The sequence below is a fragment of the Ochotona curzoniae genome, unplaced genomic scaffold, assembly GCF_017591425.1.
Source record: "Ochotona curzoniae isolate NIBS_2020 unplaced genomic scaffold, NIBS_Ocur_1.0 scaffold_2683, whole genome shotgun sequence".
Lineage (NCBI taxonomy): Eukaryota > Metazoa > Chordata > Mammalia > Lagomorpha > Ochotonidae > Ochotona > Ochotona curzoniae.
The window spans coordinates 8,274,595-8,296,712 of record NW_024467100.1 but is presented as its reverse complement, the minus strand read 5'-3'; the positions used below and the strand labels follow the sequence as shown (position 1 = coordinate 8,296,712).

The window sequence follows — 22,118 nt, the reverse complement described above, 5'->3', positions numbered from 1 at the left end:
ACTAGTACGATGGGTAAGTTCTGCAAGAGAAACATAACGTCAAGCAATTATTTTAATCATTCTATTTTGTCATCACTTCTCACCACATCGAGGTTTCAAAACAAACTTCTGACTATTAATAACATCTTAAAAACATATGCTCATGTCTCCATAAAGAAACGAAAGTTTGATAATAAATTAAAATCTAACTAACTGTCCCTATCTCTTGGGGTAGTTTGAATACCTTGCTACTCTAATACAGTGATTTAAAAGCCAAGTTCATCATCATCATCCTTGTGCATCCACCCTCTTTATAAAAGCCTCTTACGTCATGCAGGCTGCCTCGAGACAAGAAGGTTAGAGTGCTGGCTGCCACTCTTGGCTGCCATCAATTGCTACTTGGATTGTTTGGAAATCTTGCTCACCTATTTTGCTCTCGGTGCACTCATCTGTCAAATGAGCTCTGTCATCTAGAGGATCCTGAAGATATTTTCTACTTCAATACTATGTATCAAAAATCTCCTTTGTAAACACTGTCTCTCGGCTTCTTCTCCAATCAGGAGGCTAATGCCTGGTGATCGGATGCCCCTGCTTTCCAAGTACAGTTCACACACCTATTTTTTCAGAGCATGCACACACAGTGTTCATCTTCTTCAAGGTGTCCTTTCTGCTTATTTTTACACATAAAGGTAATCCTTCAACAAAAGGAACCAGTTTTATCATTTCCTCCTTTGAAAATATGTTTCAACTCTTTTTCCATATAGATTTCAAAGCCATCTTTGTACAGATTTCTTACTTCCAGCCATTTGTTTTATTTAAAATCAAGTCAGTCATCAGAACATTCTATAGTTTTAAACATAGGTGCTACATATATACAGTTATATATAAATCTTACATATGACATATATAGCTTTATAGATATATTTTCTCATTTTATTCTGCTTTCTGTTACCAAACAGCAGACATCATAATACTGTATTTCAGCATGACAGACTAGTGGCGATCTTCTGGGAAATGATGACATATTTTTAAATGAATGAAAAATTAAGTCAACTGAAAGTGGTTTTCCAAATGCTTTATACCAAAATTCATATGTTGCAGAAACTCATTGTATTTCTTCACTTTTAGTGACAGTTTAGTGCGATGTTGTGGGGAGTAACCCTGAAACTAGGAACCTGGAAAATTATGTCATCCTTCTGGCTCTGTTGGTAATTTGTTGACCTGGGTAAAGTCAATCCATCTTCATGGGTTTCAATTTTAGTCACTGGAAATAAAGGTATATTTTTAAGGTTTAAATTCCTAAATACTCGAACAGGAAAAAAGTAACTTTCTCCCCAGCTCATGATCTGCTGTGAAAGTCAAAATCAGCTGACAATGGACATTTAGGATAATGGCTGGATTGGAGGACATACTGGAAAGAGGAAGCTGAACACCAAAAACTGTAAACTCTACATTTGGTTTCTTGTTTTCTGAGTAGCAGCTATTACTTGTCAATATGCTTGGAGCATATACAACCATAGCCAACCGTGACCCGCAGAGCTAACTACAAACCTGACGAGCATCCATGGCTGATTCCAGGAGGCCATGTTTCCTGAGTAGATTCTGTGCATCTGTCAGGGCTTTCCCATAATCCTCAGAGGTAGCTTGCACCTCCACCTCCTCCAGCCAACGTGTCAGGTCTTCTGCATTATTTTCAAACTGCAGTTTCTTGTTAGCTTCTTGCAACTGGGTCCCTAGGAGAAAATATTAGATATAAGGTATTAAGCACTATAATTGCTGGACCAAGTTGGAAATACCTCTCCTCAATAAACAACAACAATTTTATATATATATATATATTATATATATATATATATTCCAAGGAGGAAAACATGAAAGCTGTCTAATATGATCATTTGAGAAATCAGAGGAAATTCAGAATTGTGATATCTGGTTTTGAACATAATAATGTTATTGCAAGACAGGTGACGCGTAAGTTCTACTCCCTGGCAAAGTTCTATGGTGTCATAGTTTAAGCATCTTGAGTATGTTTGCATATCATTCTTACTATACACTCAGAAGTCTTAGAAATTGATTAAAACTCAAAACATGACATTCTCGAGGAGAAGTATTATATGCACGGTCAGTGCAGTATGAACTACGGAAAGTTTTCTTAGAAATGCCTTTCATGACTTTTGCTGCCTTTCCTTTATCGCAACGCAGGCCTCTTCTAAAAAATGCATTCATTATTTGCATTGTTCAGCTAAAATCTTAAATCTATGACCTTATGCGAATTATTTACATTATTTTTATAGCAGCCACTGTGTCTTCTGATGGTGGCAAATACCAGTGTCAACTCACTGAGACATCTCAGTTGATATTTTCTTCCTAAACCGCAAATCAGAATTTCTGTTGCAACAAGCAGAGTCATATCTTTTTTTTTTTATTTGTTTGATTTGTGACAATCATAGTCACATTCTTAGCAAGGCTGGGGGGCAATAATAGAGAAGCTATTATGCATGATCATAGCCAACTATTGATCAATTTCCAGAAAAAGAGTTCAAGTAAAAGTTAAGTGGAAGGCTGGTGGCGTGGCCTAGCGGCTAAAAGTCCTTGCCTTGAACGTGCTGGGATCCCATATGGGCACTGGTTCTAATCCCGGCAGCTCCACTTCCCATCTAGCTCCCTGCTTGTGGCCTGGGAAAGCAGTCGAGGACGGCCCAAAGCTTTGGGGCCCTGCAACCACGTGGGAGATCTGGAGGAGGTTCCTGGCTCCTGGCTTTGGATCGGCATAGCATCGGCCGTTGCTGTCACTTGCGGAGTGAATTATTGGACGGAAGATTTTCCTCTCTATCTCTTCTCCTCTCTGTATATCTGACGTTGTAATAAAAATAAATAAATCTTTTTTAAAAAAAGTTAAATGGAAATTATTTAAGCAAACATGCTTTAGAGTCTGTAGCTGAACACTTCCACATAGGTTAAAAAAAAGCTACAAGTGATAAAGCTGTGTAAGAACACGGTATACAATCCTCACATGTGAAATCACCAGTATTTTAAAGCCTAATTTAATACCTTGGGTTATAGTTTCTTGCCTGGTTTATAGGATTTAAATTGTATTTAAGACCAATAGATTTAAATACATAATTATACTGAATTCATGCTTCATGAAGATTGATGCTTTCATGAAGAGAACAAAGAATAGTGAAGAGTGAGAAAGCAACTTGGCTGAAAACACTGCTTCACTTCTGAAGAAAAACTAAAATACATTACTACTCACCTGTCATGTGATATATTTGTGCTGAATCTTATAAGCTGCTTGACCGAGCAGGAAGCCAAAGGTAACCAATGGGAGGCAACCCACCTCTTAGGGGTCATCGGGAAAATCCATGGTGGCAAAAGATGCAAGCGAAAGGTTTTACAAGAATCCATCTCTTGACAGAACCTCTTGTATCTCACCTTTCTGCTCTGTAGCATCCAGCAGCTCCTTCCACAGACTGGCAACTTCACTCAAACGAGCAGCCACACTGTCAGAGGCGTAGTGATTGTTCTCAATCATTTCCTGACCAGTTTTTTGTATGTTATTAAGCATGATCTCATTAGCTGCCAATTCCTCTTCGAAGACTTGCTGCTTTTCAACCCGGCTCTTCAAGTTCTGCACATCCTAAGAAAGTTCAAAAAACCAATCATCAATCAAAGGAATCATTGTGTGGAGGTATTTTGAAGGAATGAGTTTATTCCTCACTATAAGCCTGTGAAGTGTACAAAGAAAATATAAAAGAAAATTGTCCGTGTCCAATGCCTGGGGGACATATCTGACCAATTCTATTTTTTATGCACATGGCAGGCAAGTTTAATCAATGCAGTGTTTATTTCAACTGAGCCTGCATATGACCTGAAGATGGCTTTGAGTATGTCACCCTACACACACATTAACTAGCAATCACACTCGTCATGAAAGACATTTTTTTTTAATTCCTCTCTTAATACATGAAACTACAATGTTTGGTTCATTCAGAGACCTATTTCATCTAGATACAATAGAACTATAAGTCCTCCAGAGCATACCCACTACTTTCACAGAGTAAAACATATAGTAAGATACTCTGTGAAGCTAGAAGAAAAGGATTAGGATGTGTGTTAGGCCTGGTGAGGTGGCCTAGCAGATAAAGTCCTTGCCTTGAATGCACCAGGATCCCATATGTGTGCCAGTTCTAATCCTGGCAGCCCCACTTCCCATCCAGCTCCCTGCCTGTGGCCTGGGAAAGCAGTAGAGGACGACCTAAAGCCTTGGGACCCTTTAACCACGTGGGAGACTCAGAAGAGGATCCGGGCTCCTGGCTTCAGCTCAGCTCAGCTCCAGCCATTTTGGCCACTTGGGGAGTGAATCAACAGACGGGAGATCTTCCTCTCTGTCTCTCCTCTTCTCTATATATCTGCCTTTCCAATAAAAATAAATAAATCTTAAAAAAAAGATGTATGTTAATGATGAATTGTAGCTACAAAAGCAAACAATCATATGCATGAAATACAGAAAACGATTCTCTTTATATTGATATATTTTTAAAGTAAATACTTCATAGGTGTTGGTTAGAAATCAAGAGGCCAATTTTAATCTTGAGTGTAAATGTGAAATTTTCCGTGTATATATGTATGCATAACAATTTATGTCATGTAAGATTTGTGAATTTTAAGTATGTTTTATTCAGCTCCATGGAACAAAAATCTAGCTCACAGGCAACTTGGAAATTTCTAGAGATACAGAAATTAAAATAATGGAAATAATTCAAATCTAGATTCACTTTCTGTGGAACTCATACTTCCAAGCTTTGTGTTAAACCACCATCTAAATTACTGAACAAACATTGATGATAGAATTTGCAACTCAGATCTTGGCTTCCTCATTTGTAAAACAAGACTGTTGTCTACAAGGCATAACACTTTGCAAGATTACATTAGAAAAAATCAGATTACTTTTAAGATTTCAACACTTATTAAAATTGTAGTATCTTGTTATTAGACACTTATTTTTCTACTATAAAGGCTTAGAGGAAATGGGGACACTAAAAATCAGAGGGAGCATGACCTCCCTTCTTACATTCTGACAAGGATCACTAGAAGTTGTGCCAGTGAAAAGGATAACAGGCAATCCTAAAGTTAGATTCCTGTGATTCAATTACATCTGGGAATGGTTTTACCTTTCTCTGTGTCTCTGTTTCTTCATATGTACAAGACATGTCATCAGCTGAACACTAAAGCTCACTCCGCTCCCATATGGTAATTCCACGAAATGACTTACCATCCTGGCAAGTGTGTCTAGGGACAAGCATTCTAATTGCCTACCTTGTAATCTTCATCGTCTGTCAACTTCTTTTTCTTGTTGATCCAGTTCTTCAAGTCATCTGAATCTTGGAACAGCTGTTGTAGAATCAGAGAATCCTCCAGCATTCTTCTTCGAGTGGCAGCCCTATCACGAAGCGCATCCCTCCGGGCTAACAGCTGTGAAAAGCATAAGTAAATTGATAGTAAAGGCAAGTATAGACACAAGAGATTCATCGACAGCCCTTGTCAACAGACCCAAAGGATTATCCCTGACCCAGTGCTCAGCCAGGCAGAAGCCCTGGCCTTCAGACATACCCCATCACGGATAGCAGCGATGTTGTCTGAATCATAATGATTATCATCAATCAGTTTTGTTGCAGTGTTGTCTAAGGTCTGAAAAAAAGAAATGTTTTTTCCCTTACTTAACTGGCTGAGAAGCAGCCAGTTGCACAGCAGTTTAAACATGAAGCATAGCAATGTGGGAGAAGGACAAATTACAGGGTGAAAGAACCATGATTTACATCCGATTTCTGTAATAATTTTTTTTCAAAATATATACATTAGGCATGTCAGTCACCTTCTGTGTGTCGCAGATTTTAAAATGCATATGATAGTGAATGCTTTCAGATGTCATCAAAGATGCATTTTACTTATCTTAAATAATTAAGGAGAAATACTGTCAATAATATAGCCATGTTCTGTAGTCAGTCCATGTATTAACTGTGTATCTGTGTATCTGTCATGTTATAAGAAAAATAATGCCTTAGCATCCTAAAAATCTTTCCAAATATGTTTTACAGCATAAATGTGCCAATGAAATAAATAGGTTATTTCTCTAGATTTTGTTTTTCCTAAAGATGAGTTTTTGTTAAGTTTTACCCTTCATGTTGTGTAAATATTGTTTATGCTTATAAAATTAAATTATCTGACATTTGACCATTGATAATAGTCATTGCCTATATTCCTGTTAACTTTGATGTTTTTCTTTTTTTATAGTTCATCTCATAATTAAGTGAGATTAGGCCATTAATTAATATAAATGAAAACTATGAAATCTCATCGGAAAGTAAAGCCCAAAATTTAAGTTTTAACACATACAAGTAAATGTTACCAACAAGAAATAGTAAGTTTACATTTACTAAGAATAACCCGCATATTATTCCCAACATTAAAAGCTATTCTATCTACAGACGCTTGTGTGAGGAGAGGCTGTTTACAGACATGAAGCAGAAGGCCACGCCAGGCAGATCATCTTACTGTGATTTTCTCTTCCTGGGCAGTAAATGCTTCCTCAAAGTCATCGTGTTTCTGGAGAAGGGCTTCCACGCTGCCTAAGGAGTTTCCCAGGTCCTCATTTTCCAGGAAAGCCTGTGGAACACAGAAAACACATCCCATCTGTGCCTCACTGGGAGCAACGTTTCTCCAGGAATATCTGAAAGATGGACCCAGGACTGAAAGAATGGGGCTTCAGAGCAAGGTAAGCAACAGCACAAGCTACAGCAGTATAGGGAGACTCAAACCCCACGAGCTCCAGGCCTCCTCCCAATGTGCTTGTGACCCCTGGTTGTTTAGTTACTGACTGTCCGTATGGAACTCTCCCAGCCGTGCTGACCTGTGTTTGAGCTTTCAAGTCTGCTTCAGATAACTAAAGACATTGTCTCAGAAGAACCCTGCCTAACTCATCACAATTTTGTCTTGTTGACCCTTTACCAATTCAATATTAAATCCTTTGTCCAACACTCTTAAATATTTTTATCTGTATTTGTTGATTAGAATCCTTATAGAGGGCCCGGCGCGGTGGCGCAAGTGGTTAAAGGTCCTCGCCTTGCACGCCTGGGATCCCATATGGGCGCTGGTTCTAATCCTGGTCAGCCCCGCTTCCCTTCCAGCTCCCTGCCTGTGGCCTGGGAAAGCAGTCGAGGACGGCCCAAAGCTTTGGGACCCTGCACCCGCGTGGGAGACCCGGAAGAGGCTCCTGGCTTTGGATTGGCATAGCATCGGCTGTTGCGCTCACTTGGGGAGTGAATCATCGGACGGAAGATCTTCCTCTCTGTCTCTCCTCTCTCTGTATATCCGCCTTTCCAATGAAAAAATAATAAAAATAAATCTTTAAAAAAAAAAAGAATCCTTATAGAAAGATATTATCTTTTCTTCTTTTCATGGATCATCCCGGATTTCCTGGAACAGCCATTTTCCCATAGAGAGTTTTTAAGATGCCGATAGTAGTCATATTGCAAATAAGGGGGTGAGAGGAATGGTTTCTACAGACTGGGAGAGCCCTCTTGTTACCTCTTGCCTGCTCATCCAGCTGTCCACTTGCTCACTGTTTCGGTAGAAGAGGTGCAAGTCCAAGCACTGCGCGTACTGATGCTGTCGCTGTTCCCACAATTCCCGCAGGGCGGCCCAGTTGTTATCAAGCGTTGCCATCTTTTGAAAGGAAGAGATAATGTATCAGGAAGATATTTAATTTAAATAAACTGTTTTTTCCTGAACAGTCAATAAAAGTAAAGTCATTTTAAAGATAAAGAAGCTGAGTAAAGGGAAATGGGCTTTTCACTTTCAGGTTCCAGTTACTCATCACAGCACAAGAAAAATGGAATAACTGCCATAAAGGAGATACAAAGCACTGTTTGAGTTTAAAAATAGTAACTTTAGTTAGAAGGATTGAGAAATTGGAATTTGGTGTTCTACCAGATTTATAAAGGATGAGAAAGGAGTATCAGGGTAACAGAAGAACATAAAAACAAGAGTGGAGCCTAGTGCTGTGGCCCAGCAGGTAAAGTCCTCGTCTTGACCATGCCTGTATGGTTCTTGTATGGGTTCGTGTCCCTGTGGCCCCACTTGCCTTCCAGTTCATTGCTTGTGGCCTAGGAAAGCAGTCGAGGACAGCCCAAAGCCTTGGGACCCTGCACCCATGTGGAAGACTGGCCTGGGCTCCTGGCTTCTGATTGGCTCAGCTCCAGTTATCGCAGCCACTTGGGGAGTGAATCGACATTCCCCAGATATACACAGAATCTTCTTCTCTGTAAATCTGATTTTCCAATAAAAATAAATAAATCTTTTTTCAAAAAAAACCCACAGTAAAAGTCTCTGTTAGATTATGCAGCAGACCCAGGAAAGAAATGCAGTGATGAAAAAAGTGAACTTTTCACAAAGTTCAAGTTTATACAACATTTAAAGTGTCTGAGAAGTTTCATTTTATTCTGAAGATTAATGTAAATCACTGAAAATGAGAACAGAGATCTTCTTAGACACAGGGAAAAAGTGCTTCTGGCCCTGTATCTGCTCAAAAACATTACAACACCTCTTAACTATTGTTGTTAACTTCATCAAAAAGCAACACAAATTTCAAGAATGCCAGGATACTGGTTTAAGTCTTCAAATACTGTGGACTCAAAAAAAAAAAAATCAGAATTTGTGTTATATCGCCACAGAGTTCCCGAAGAAATTCAGATGTGGTTCTTTCAGACTCACCTACAACACTGTCCTAAAGCCTGCACATGGTTTAAGTGAGACACAGAGATGCCAAGTGCTTGGCCCTTGTGAACAGCTTCTGCAGGGTAGGGGCTGAGGGGAGCACCTGTGACCCAGGAGCTTAGGAGGCTGGCAAGCTTCATGTCACCAGTCAGTGCACTTCTGACTGCTTCCAGCTTTACTGCTTCAAAAGTGAATTTCAGAAATACCAAGTGAATTTCAGAAATACAGACAGAACGTAAGGGACTCAGTTTGATTTGAGGTCACACATAGGCAATAAGAAAAGATAGAGAGGCCAGCCATGTGCCAGGCACTATTATAGGCAGTTTGGTGAACCAAGAGTCCATAAGGCACAGTCTCCCAGGCACAAATAAGCATTGGAATGGGATATGGCAGAGCATACGTGATGAGGCTATAATGGTATGGGAGTTTCCAGGGAGGTAATAACCAGCAGGTTAATAAAGCTGAAGTTACAAAGGTAAATAAACATTCATCACATCCTGAGAGTCCCAAAGGACTCAATTTAGTTAAAGTAGTTATGAGAGGGAACGGTGTGAAACTTAGGTGCATATTATTAAATATTCAGAAGATTTGTATTTACTTCCTGTTCAGAGATTCAATGAGGGAAAAAAAAAATCCATAAAACCTGGTAATCCAGACTACCTTTTCCTGAACTTCATCCGATGCTTCATGATTGGCGTCCAATAGGGCGTTCCCAGTCTCGGCAGCAGTTTGAAATCGGTCATGGTAAGAGTCAATTTCATGCTGTGGTCACAAAACACAATGTCTCAAGGTGCAGAAAGGAAGTGGGTCTGTTATTCTTGCTATTGAACCAATCTGCTCCATAGCCCCAGCAGGATGACCTTTACGCCGTACCTTGTGTTGTTGATGCCTGTCCAGCAGGGCTTCCCCACCTGCCACATCTGTTGGCAGCTCATCAGCATTGATCAAGGCCGTCTTCTCTTCTATCCACTCCGAGAGCTCATCATAGTCAGATAAGAATCGCTGATACCTGTGAGAAAGTTGAGGTAAAGCATCAGAAGGGGGGAACCAGATGGGAAGTGGAATTTCAGTGAGAAGTGAGCATTGAGTTGGGTTAAGTTGTATAAAGTATTTGCTCTTCAGCTTAACTCTACCTCATCCCTTCCACTGATGTGGTTTTGCTGTTGTTGTTATTTGCAAAAGAGCTTTAGCAGTGCAGGTTGTAAGACCTTCATTCCTAAGGCAGGTACACTTGTGTGATATAGTGCCTGAGTATAAATCTCTCCACCACCACAAGGTCACGCCTACTCTAGTGGCACTTTAAACAGAATGAAGCACTCCCAGTGCTTCTGATGAATAAATCCAGGTTATAGAAATAACTTGGAAGCTCCTTAGAGACAGGGAGCTGGGATTAGAGGTAGGATTCCTCATGTATGTTAGCTTATCATCAACCCAATTAATATAAACAAGAACTGTTACAGTGGTTTACCAATTCAAGCCAGTTAAATGTTCACCATTTGCTTTTATATCATAATCAGATAAATAAAATACTCTAAAGATTTAACTACTAATAGTAAGATTTAACAACTGAAAATGTACTTTAGTATCAGAGCTGTTGCTGTTTTTAAGATAATTCTGGCATTGCTTTTATGCTATTCTACTTGGACATATATTTCAGTTGCTTAGCTACAACTGTCTTCGTGTGTTTAGTTTTTCAAACAGACTTCATCAAATCCTATAGCTGCACCAACTGAGCATGGCAGAGGCAAGTGGTAAAGTGGAGGTGAGCTGCTGGGTAGGGCCATGATCACACCAAAGACTTCCCTTGGCGAAGTAAAGCTCCTTTGTCCTATACTATGAGCAGACAAGAGAGCCAAGCTCCACTCTGTTGACTTTCCTTACTCTGATTTCTGGTTTTCATGTTATGTCTGGGCCCTTGTAGGTACAGTTAGGCTAATCTAAAGAAAAGATTCCCCACCAAAAGGAAGCCTGGAGCTTGGCATATCGGATGGTAGCCAAGGCACGGATGTGCTCCCAGTTGGAGGCCAGTTCCTCTTTCATCTGCTGTATCACAGGGGCATCTGAAGGATGGGAAATCATCAGCTTGTCTGCTTTGGCATACAACTCCTTCACCTTTAGAATGAAAAAGAAGCCTGTCAGAGAATGTAAGGTTTGTGGAAAGTGGATTACAAAGCAATCATATGGAAGGCAACAAGATATAAACACACTGACATGTTAGTACATGAATACAGTATTTCACTAACGATTTATTGATTATTTCCTCTCTTGGTGTGCTGAGAAATTTACAATTGTTTTCTTATTTTACATTTTTCATTGGGTAATGACATGAGGTAGAAATTATTTTTGCCTTCCCCCCTTATTTTTTTAACAGAGAAGTAAATTAACTATTTCCTCAGGTCATTCAGCCATGAAGGGTCAGAGCCAGGTTTAGGCCTACTCTGCTATTCTCTCCTTCTGGGATATTTCTCTAAATAGTACCATGGGTGTGAGAAAGACATTTTTGCCAATAAGGCCAAAAAAATTGCAGTAGTTCCAGGTTTGTTTCAATGTCGTTCCTGAGAAACAGATATGTGTTGCCTCATGTGTCCGTTCGTGCCTTCATTGTACTAAATTATAAGATTAAGGGCTCGGAATACAATTAAATTATTTATCAAATTCTGTTTGTGTATGTGTGTTATTAGAAAAATGGCCAACACACACACACTCTCTCTCTCTCTCACACACACACAATGAAACAAATAAAATTGTGGAAGTTTGCTAAAACTGAACCCGGGAAGGGGGCTGTAATTCAGCATATCAAGTGCCCTCAGTAGGCACTGGTTTACAATGTGATGAAAGCTGGGAGAGGAAGAGGGATGGAAATGACTTGGGAGCTTAGATTTGTTCCATGTTGCTATATGCCTATACCAACCCTCATGGAAGCAGCAGCTTTCCAGCCTTGACAAGGGAGCCTACAGGAGAATTTAGTTTTAAATGAGTCAAAGTTCATTATTAAAGGTGAAGAGGGAATGTCCTCCTTCTCTAGTCAATGAAGAAGAAAATAAAGAGAATTCAGTTGCAACAGAAGCCAGTGTCATTAAGTGAAAGAAAACATTCCCTGGTCATGATGCACTTCTCCAAACCGATTAGGAAACCGCCTTGGCCGGCATTTTTATTTAATTTTTAAATTATGAAATGTGTCATAAAGACAAGAGAATATAAGACAAAATATACATTTAGATAAAAATGATTTGAACAAAAATAAGAAGTAACTAGTAGCCACGAACTAGGGTGAGGAAGTATATTCAAGCACCACAGAATCAATCTGCAGTGAAGACTTTGCAAATTCATTGTGCCCTGTAGAGCTTCAGTGTTAAAAAGGAGAATCACCAAATTCCTTCTAGCTGAAAGGGTCGGCAGTTCTGCCAGCAGTGGCTTACCTTGTCCTCCATGACGGCAAGGTTCCTCTCCAGGCCCTTGTGACTATGAAACAGAGACTCGGAGGTGATGAGGTCTTTGCCATAGTCCTCGGAAGTGAGTTGAGGCTCTTTCTCCTTGATCCACTGGATGGCTTCGGTCACATCCCTGCCAGACATGAACAATGAGAAGGTAGGCACTGCAGGGCCAGCAGCAACAGGGCACACAGGAAGGACTGGCCTCTACCCAGAGACCAATTCCTCTGCCTTCCTATAGTCTAGCAAATAGCAAAAAGCAATTGAAGTTTTTTTTTTTTTTTTTTTTTTTTTACTTTTACTTTTTGGTTGTTTCTAATGAAGCGTTAGGGCACTTTGGCATCCTGACAGATGAACCTCTGGGGACCATTTACAAATTGGGTCATTGACTCTCGAATTTCCTTCTCCCCCAATTTATCATCCATCTGGGTATGACCCTCCCTCACTCCTACTGTCTCTGTTTCGCGTCCTTCACTAACTGGCCACTAATGCAAATTTTTAGTGCGCTGGCCTGCAGCCTTTACAATGTTAGCCACATAGTGGGCCACAGCTTTCTTAAGTAACCTTTCTATTTGTTTTGAGGTTTTAGCTACCAATTGCTAACAAACAAATAAATAAATACATAAATGAGCCTGCTACAAACAACCCGCACGAGGCTCCTGCAGGGTGTTGTACTACACAGTGGCCAAAGCCATACACCTTTTGAATCGCTGGAGGTCCGCAGCATCAGACAGGATTTCCTTTCTCTGGAGAGCCAGGCCGTGCAGTCGCTCCCATGCAGCGTTTACCTCATCCTGCTTTGCCTTAATCAGTGGGAGCTCAGGATGATTCTCCTGGGAAGGAAAGCACGGGCCAGAGTCAGGCAATCAGCGGGTGGTATAAGTAATCACTCAAGTATTTTGCACTGTTAGTCCTTTGCCATAGCTGCATGATAGCCATTATAGCAAGATACTGAAATTTACTGTCATCATTAACAAAACACAAAACATTCTGCACTGACAGCACGGGACTAGCCCACTAACACAAGGTGCCTGGCTGTAATGTTATTTTCATGTCAACTTTTTGATGCCTGCTACATTTCCCAGTAATCCTCATAACCAAGGAAAAGACAAAATCCCTTTGTGAATTTTTTTGAAAATGTGATGAACAATGTAGTTCTTAACTTTTTCATAGTGCCAACAGCTGCAAATCAAATGAATAATGCTTTCCTCATCACAGAAGTATACTCCTATGCATATATTCACATGATGGCAAGGAAATGTAAGGCTTTTTTGCAAATTTTCTGAAGCAAAGAGATCTATGTACAGCATATTAAGGCAACAGCACCAGCCTATTTTGAGTTTTTGAGTGGTTCTTATCTCCAACTCCCTATCCTCCTGTCCATATTTCTTTCTATTTTGACTTCAATTCCATAATCTGTCCAGACAGCATTTTCTACATTTCTTGAGTAGTTCTTCTTATTAGAGCTGAAGATTGCTCCAAAAGAGCAGAAGACATCTCAAACTGTTGGCGTCATCCTTTATGTGATGCATTGAGGAAAAGCTGTAGTGTTTTCTATTCTTCCCTTCCGAAAGTGAAGTCTGCCCTTTCTTGCCTTGAATTCAGAATGACCTTTGACTCACTCATCAACAGAATGTGGGAGAAATAATGTCAGTGAACTTCAGTACCCGGTCCTTAAGAAGTCTTCTTAAGGACTTCTGTTCTTACTCTCTGGGTACATTGACACATAAACAAGCCTGGGCTGCTGAAGGTTGGACAATCACATGGAGAAAACTTTAATTATCCTTGCCAAGGAAGTTGAATTATCCTTGCTACAGAAAAGGGGCATTTTGGCTCCTCCACCCCCAGGTGAGCCACCAAGTAGGTGTAGCCACCAGGCAGAACAAAATGAAGTCAGGAAAATGATCCCACCGAGTTCCTCGAAGATCTGAGCCACTGAATTATGAACAGGTAAAATCGCTATTTTGAATTTTGCATGGTTTGGTAGAAATTAGTAGACAAGTGAAAAATTTCCATAACAACAGATTGAAGTTACAAGGAAGGAGAAAATCCAGAGACCATTGAAAAGACTGCCTCGCGAAAAATTAGCAAATACAGGCTAACTTCTCTACTCCAGTACTGACTCCTCTTAGAACACTGATTTTATTAACAAAGAGATCGTCCACAAAATGAAACCACAAAAGAAAAATCATAACACAGGCCCAACGTAAAATTCATTTTATCTGCTGTTTATACTCATATTTTCAGAGTGGCTTCCAAGTTTCTTTGAGTTTTTATTCCTATCATAAGCCTGTGTCTACTAAGAAGTTAAAAATCCATTTAAATACCTAAGCAAATGAAGATAATCAATTTCCTTTCCTTTACCCACTCTCCTAAAATAATCATGTATATATACTGATATCATAGGTGATAGATGAAAGATACATATAATTATTGTTCAACTTTATCTTCTCTGCTACTCTAGTTTTATTCTTTTTAATGAAAAGTTTCCCTCAAGACAAATGATTAATGTACTATATGGAATAGGAAATACTCCTTTGCTCATTTGGATTTAATTCCTACACATGCACAAACACCCAAATATCTTTTTATCGTCTGCACTAACAAGAGGTGGAATCAAAGGGAGCAGAAACTTCCCGGGCCATTTTGCTTGAGAGATGCAGCTCCTTCACATTCCACCAAATTGTGCCCAGTGTTTCGCTAGAACATCTGAACCCTTTTCACTGAGTGACTTTTGCTGTGACTCACCTCTGCACATTCATTAGCATATTGGTTGACTTCATCCACTCTCCCCTTTCGAACTGCCAGATCCACTTGGAATTCTTCAAACTTCTTATGCAGAACTTCTGTGCGCTCCCAGTCCTCACCCAGCTCCACTGAGGTCACTATAGCTTCCTTTAGACACAGAAACGTTAATTGAGTTAACAAAAATATTAAGAAGTTCACACAGGTCCAAAGTCCAAAACCTGTGTACATTCCATGAACATTTGGGAAAACATCTCTTGGGAAGAGCCAAAAACAAGTTTGTATTTCTTGTATTTCCTGAGGTGACACCTTAGCCCAGGGAATCGTGCCCTTTGGAATAATCCTTCAGCTAAATCACGGGCACTGCTGGCAAGAATCCACGGAAACATCTTTTTATTGTGGAGCAGAAGTAATACATTCATTTTTTTTCTATTCCATTCAATATACTAAATATCTACAAAGAGCTTCCCTACTTATGTAAATCTTCAGTCCCATGTAAAATTTAAAAAGAAAAAACGTTTTAGAAACAAAATGAAATATAGGAACTGCGACTCAAAAGTAGAGAAAGGGTTGATAATATGCTCCACCATGCTATCCCTGGTGGAAGGAGGATGAATGTAGACCAAATTCCAATGCACAGTGTGTGCACATCTTGACTTTTCTACAATTGGAGATATATATTCTGTCTTTTCCCCTCCATTTTTTTTATCTTGCATAATATCCACTGTTTTTTTCTCAAGGACAAAGTCTAGGAACAGAAGCTCTCACTTTTTGTGAGCGGTCTAAAATAAGTTGCTACAGAGTTGGGATGTCCCCAAAGCACGTTGTTAAGTCCTAAACCTTGTCTCTGATCCACTCCAAGATGTCAGCACACTCCTGTAAGTAATTCTGCAGCTTCAAGGCCCGCAGCAGCAAGAAGTCCTTCTCTTGGGTCAGCTCCCATAGCAGATCCCAAAGATGGCGTAGTTGTTCCAGATGGTCCTTTGCAGAAAAGAGACAAAATCATTTAGGCATGAAGGCCATGAGGCAGGTGCAGATTCAGACTTGTAAAATGAGGACCTGCAGAGAAGGTCCTCTTTGCATTGATTCATACATTCATTGCTCAATAAATAAAGGAGTAAATAGGATAAAAATCGATGTAGCTACTAAATCAAACCAAATATGATTTTCCAATATAAAAAAGTTATGAAAAATGCTTTAGAACTATATAAGATGGAATAATTAAAACAGTAAGATGGAAAGGAGAAAGGATGCATGAAAGACTTGCTCATTTGAACAGAGAGGCTGATGATTTTTAACAGGTCATAAGCACAGAGTATTTCAAGCGTAGGAGACAACAACCAACAAGTAAAAAACTAGTTGTCAGAAAAAATAAAATTAAAATCTTGTTGAATGGTAAGATATTTTGAAGGCTTTGAATGACAAGTTAGCCCCAAACATTGTGTCATCTATTCTGGGAGCCTGAGGTTACTATGTCATGTCTTTTACTTCTTATTCTCCAGTGCTTAATTAGCATGAGAACCCTATCTATCCCTGAAACCATTCATGCTGCAAAATTATAAATCCTAATAATTATGACAGATAATGAAGATGTTTCAAACATTTGTTAATGGTGTTTAAAGGTATTTGAAAATGAGACAGACAGAAATCTAACATCTGCTGGCTCATTTCCAAAATGACCTGTTGTAACAGCTGGGGCTTTGCCAGGCTGATGCCAGGATCTGAAAGCTCAATCCAGTGGCTCACCCACATGTATGGCAGGCCTCCAAGAACGGCAGCCTTCACGTGTTAGCAGTGAGTCAAAGCTGAAATAATTTCGTATAAACAAATTTCGTTAAAAAATGATTGATATCTTCTTTTAACCTTCTAAAATTAAGTTATGTTTTTACAATAGCTCCTGTTTGTTCTACCTAATATAAAAGCATTTAATTCTTGCTTCTTGTCCAGGTCTTCATTTCTTTATAAAGATATCTTTGTTATGCAAAACATAAATTTGTGTGCTTTTCATTGGTTACTACATGTTGTTTTAAAGATTAATTTTAGATTCACTAATTTATTTGAAAAAGTCACAGAGAGGAAGAGACAGAGATAGAAATCCTCCACCCACTGGTTAATTCCCCAAATGGCCCACAAAGGCCAGATCTGGCATAACAGCTGTATTTAATCCACATTGTGACAGCACCAGCCAACCTCCTTGACAGACAGTACACAGCATGACAGCATAGCAGTTCAGCCAGGCTGGCCAGCCCCCCCACAAGGCAGCCTTGCACAGCCAGTACCGCCCAAACTCTCTTTCTATTTGATAACTTCCCAGTCCTCTTTCTCTGTACCACCCATAGCTCCCATTCTGTGAGCTGTACAGACTGCCTCCATGAACTTCCAAATATGCCCTCTGACTTTCTGTGTATTAAAGGTGATTGAATGTCCTTCTTGCACCTACCATTTCTCAAGTGCCTTTAGCTCAAATTAATCTTTATGCTAAAATGGCAATTTGGGGATGACACATTCCTCATCAGAACATTTATAAGAACTCTACTGGCTGGTTTTATTAGGCTCTTTCAAATAGTTGTGCCATTTAATCTTCCTTTATATCTTGCAGAAGCTTGAATTTAGAGGAATATGCAATGATCATTCTTTTTAATTTCATAGAACATGTCAACAGAAGACTCTGAGCTCTAACCTCTAGTGCATCTGTGTCCATACCTAGAAAAAGCTTAAATATCAATCCAAGAAAAGCTTAAATATCAATCCCAATAACAGCTAAGTGGATGGAACCTCGATTCCAAGGCATTATGTCAAGGTTTATATCTGATATGATTCATTAACATTGTAATAAAAGACCCAACAACTTAAAAATTCTTTTCCAGGCTCTACCACATTGTTACCTTGATAGTCTCATGGGCAAAATGACCTTCAGCAAATCGGGTTTCTCTCCGTTCCTCAAGATCAGAAATGACCCCTGATTTGGCTTCGACCTCTGCTTTGAAGGATTGGTGCTTCTGGTATTTCCCCTGAAATTTGAAAATCAGAGTTTATAGGTAATGAATTATGGTCTTTGTGGATAATAAAATACGCAATGTGTCTCTCCTACCTTTCGACACAACTACTTGTGTCCCATGGATGGAATACTCACAATATAAAAGCACAATACAAAATAGGCAGATCCCATGGATACAGGTTTTCAAGGTGTCCTGGCTAAAGTCAGAGGCCATTTATAGGGTGTTTTTCTGATCCTATGACTTTTGAGGTATTCTCAATAAAAACCTCAATATTTTAAAAGGTGAGTAGATTTCTGTGAAAATGACAGTGCAATGTGTACTGTTCCTCCTCTTCAGAAACAAAAGAATATCTGATGTCTTTAAAACGTAACACACAGGAGGAAATCACAGTTCTAATAATGACATTTTAAATGTATTATTGTGACCTGCATTATGTTTCTATTGTTGGACATGAATTACTTCATTTCATATACACTAATTGATCTTGTTCAGATATTTCCTATGCTCAGTTAATTTTTGGGTACAGGCACAATCGTTTCCTGCATTCTCACCTGATCAACAGATCATACCAAATCAATAGATAAGTATGAGATCTTTTCCCAAACTACTTCTTCTTGGACCTTGCAGATGAATTTAGCAAGTGAAGTAAGTTATAATATGGCCTGGAGGGTGGGGAATTATTAAAATCCAGTTAATCATTGCCTTTTCAAGGAGTTTGGAGAGCAGTTGCTTTACAGGCAGTAATGGCTCTCCGTCCTAATCCTATCCTTAACATGATTCAATATTGAAATCATATGCTATTTGAAAAAATTTCTGACCTCTAATTCACTATTTTGCCAATAGGTTATTTCAGATGAATGGCACATCCACCAAATGCTTTCTAGAAAGAATATCCCTTGTAAATTAAATCCAGAAGCTTAAAAAGTTGAAGAAATGGACAGTTTAAACAAAACATCACTGTCTCTAACAGACCATCTAATCTTTCATTATGTTGGCTCCCTGTAGTTAGCCAGAGATAAATCTACATTCAAAGGCTAGTTGTGTAAACAAGTTTACTATAGTAAACAGTTCTCTGCTTCCAATTATTGATAAATTATCATTTTCTCTTTGATTTTTCCTTTCTCAGTTTCACTGCTTTACATTTACAAAGGGGTATACACCTTTTCTTTTGTTCATTATTTAGTTTCCCAGTCTATGTGCTCATATTTATTAATTTGTTTGTATTGTTTTAACTTCCAAACCTCACACAAACTTATCAACACCAATTTAAAGAAAACCTGTATCTCTCCCTAGACGTCTTAAGGTCTGGTCTGGGTAAGTAAAGGAACTGGATGACCTGGATATTAGTTGGGTCTTCATAGCTCTTATCATTTGCAATGGTGAGTTTCTCCATGATCCACTTCTCAAAGTCCTCTGCTTCTTGTCTGAAAACTTGATAGTAATAGGACTCTTCAAGCTTCTGGCCCCTCTTAATAACCAGGTCTTTGAATTTCTGATATCTACTCAATACTTCCTGGCGCCTCTCTTGAATTTCTTCAGCTGTCTCCAAAAGCTTTGGCCCACTGCTTTCTAGAACCTGTAAAGTAAAATAATGATAATAATAATAATAATAATTCACAACACTCCCTCTCTGTATCTGAATATTATATTATGCACCATCAGTATGTTCAACTATTGTGTGTCAAATAAAATAAAGCAAATGCAGTGTTTTTCTCTAAAGCTTCTATACACTGTTAGTTTTCAAATCTTTACTATGCTGCCCTTCTTCTAGGTTCCGAGGCATTTACTCCTATCAGATCTTTGTTTAGATATCTTTAATATCACTTACCCTGTTAAAACAGATGCATATATTTACATAATGTTTCATTATGTAGACCCATTATTTAAGACAAGAATTCTTACTCATGTAGAAGAGTCTCTCAGCTTCTCACATAAATCTGTCCCAACATGTAATAAATTCTAAAAATGGGCCCAGCACAGTTGTTTAGTGAGTTAAGCCTTTTCTTGCAGAGTTGGCATCCCATATGAATGCGGGTTTGAGTCCTGGCTGTTCCACTTCTGATCTAGCCCCCTGCTAGTGTGCCAAAAAAAAAAAAAAAAAAAAAGAAAGAAACAAAACAAAAAAAACACAGTAGAGTCCTCGGGAACGTTCATCCACATGGAAAACTCATTAGAAGCTGCAGGCTCCTGGCTTCAGACTGACCTAGTTCTAGTTGCTGCAGCCATTTAGAGAGTGGACCAGATGATGGAAGATCTCTCTCTCTGTTTCTCCTGCCATGTCTGCAATTCTGCCTTTCAATTAGAAATAGACAAATATTTAAAGATATATGAATTCTGCAAATGGAACAGAAGTGGGCTGGTGATGAAGTGAGCAAAAATTATTAAAATTCACACAATTTGGACAGATTCAAAATGGATTATTTTCAAACTAAAAAAATGACAAGTTAATCATTTTAATATTAATTTAATAAATGGCTAAGAATGACGTACTATTCACTTATTAATGATATACTTCAAAGTTCCCAAATGTCCTTTATATTATATAGTTGCTTTATTCACAAATATTATGCAGTAAAGTTAAGTGCATGTTTGACTAGACTATCATAAATTTTAAATCATTAGCATCTCAACTTATTTGTCTTTAAAATATAAGACAATCTACTCTCAAGCAACACAAAATATCCTTTTCCTTTGAAAAATCTAACTCACTTGCAACAATCCCATTAGTTCATTCACTCGTTTGAATAACGGTTCTGTTTTACCCCTCTTACTATAGCCAGAGCACTCAAAATAGAGTTTAAATTTCAGCCTTTCTTTATTTTCCCTAAATATAATCTTTACTCTGTGGATGGCCACTTGGACTGTGATGGTAAAATGAAATGATTTTATAAGTAGTCAAATATTTAATAGGTAGAAATTTGCTCCAAGTTATCTAAATATTCTCTATGTTTTCCTGGATCAATTAAGTCATTGCTGAATTTTGGTATTATATAGATATAAATGAATGCCATTATTTAAAGTAAGAAGTTCACAAAAAGAGAGTTAATTTTTTCTTAAAAGAGTTTCTACTCAAAAACCTAAAAAAAATTTTTTTCATGATGTTCAATAACAGTTTAAAGTTCAAAGGAAAGAGCTTTCCTAGTAGAATTAATGGCATATTGCACTGAAGAGAATTCTGTACTCACAGTATCCTTTGGAAAGTGCTCCATTTTTCTTAGAAATGTTGAATTTGACAATATAAAACAGGGAGACTAAAGAAGAAAAACAAACTATTCAAATAGTTCAAATAGAGATGACAGAAACACGAAGTATGTGGTAAAGGCAGGAAAAAAATTCTCTTGCTTGAGCTAAGCATCCCATCAGCTACAGACAATTCACATTATCTCTAAGAGACATGCTCAGCAGAATTCAGCAGGAACGGCTGTTATCTTTCACAGATGCTGGATGACTCAGCAGTTTGGGGAGTCTAAAGCTCTCAGAGTTCTTCAGCAGCCCTTTAGCAAAGCCATGAAAGCAAGGTTTTAAAATGAAAAAATTAGGAATAAAAAGTCATAGATTGTAAAATGTTATATTAAAATTGTATTTTGTCTTATTTATTTTAGATTTTATTTCTCCTGAAAAATAAACCAATGAGAAATCCTGCTTTCCATTCTCTTGACTCATTCCAGTAAGGCCTCAGGGCACATAAAATTTTTTGGTCCAATCAGTTTCTAGAAAGAACAGCTCAGTAATTTCACCAAACATAAGTAAAATTTTTAAGCGAATTAACGAATTGTCCTTACTTTTTCAAAATAAAACTATACCCTGCCTTCATAAATTAGGTTTTGAAAAATTCCATTTAGTTGTAACCTTTTTTTATTTAAGTAAAAGGAACAAAAAAGGTGATATATGTAAATGTGTTGACATTTCATGAAGCAAAAGTTTGCCTATAACCTTTGAAAAGCTACTGTCACAAAAATGGACTGAGTTCTGTATTTGGGGTAATCTCTTCCTTTATGTATTTTATTTCTAATGCTTACTTTTCAATTTCACCCACTTGATATGCAGAGAAATAGAGAGGAAGCGATTTTTCTCCAGTTGGTTCAAAAGCCTGCAACAGTTAGGAGTGGACCATGCTGAAAGCAGGAATCAAGAATTCCAGCCAGAACTACATCATGGTTGGCAGTGGCCATGTGTTTGAACTACTGCC

At 38.5% G+C, this 22,118-nt stretch overlaps 1 protein-coding gene across 2 annotated transcripts in view; it reads right to left on the bottom strand.

Moving 5' to 3' along the window:
* Positions 1-21,306, bottom strand: part of SPTA1 (spectrin alpha, erythrocytic 1) — a 68,369-nt gene extending 47,063 nt beyond the window's left edge. Inside the window, exons 1-16 of one of the 2 annotated variants that reach the window (XM_041003429.1) lie at positions 21,115-21,306; positions 19,266-19,505; positions 17,816-17,941; positions 15,771-15,911; positions 14,934-15,080; positions 12,885-13,018; positions 12,174-12,318; positions 10,712-10,866; positions 9,628-9,763; positions 9,415-9,516; positions 7,567-7,704; positions 6,535-6,645; positions 5,593-5,670; positions 5,299-5,454; positions 3,415-3,619; positions 1,531-1,712 (exon numbers count right to left, since the gene is read on the bottom strand). In XM_041003429.1, coding sequence (XP_040859363.1) covers positions 1,531-1,712; positions 3,415-3,619; positions 5,299-5,454; positions 5,593-5,670; positions 6,535-6,645; positions 7,567-7,704; positions 9,415-9,516; positions 9,628-9,763; positions 10,712-10,866; positions 12,174-12,318; positions 12,885-13,018; positions 14,934-15,080; positions 15,771-15,911; positions 17,816-17,941; positions 19,266-19,505; positions 21,115-21,138 — 2,220 coding nt within the window. In that variant the 5' untranslated portion in view covers positions 21,139-21,306. The remainder of the gene's footprint in view (positions 1-1,530; positions 1,713-3,414; positions 3,620-5,298; positions 5,455-5,592; positions 5,671-6,534; positions 6,646-7,566; positions 7,705-9,414; positions 9,517-9,627; positions 9,764-10,711; positions 10,867-12,173; positions 12,319-12,884; positions 13,019-14,933; positions 15,081-15,770; positions 15,912-17,815; positions 17,942-19,265; positions 19,506-21,114) is intronic. The other variant, XM_041003430.1, reaches the window with a different exon arrangement.
* Positions 21,307-22,118: the final 812 nt, after the last annotated feature.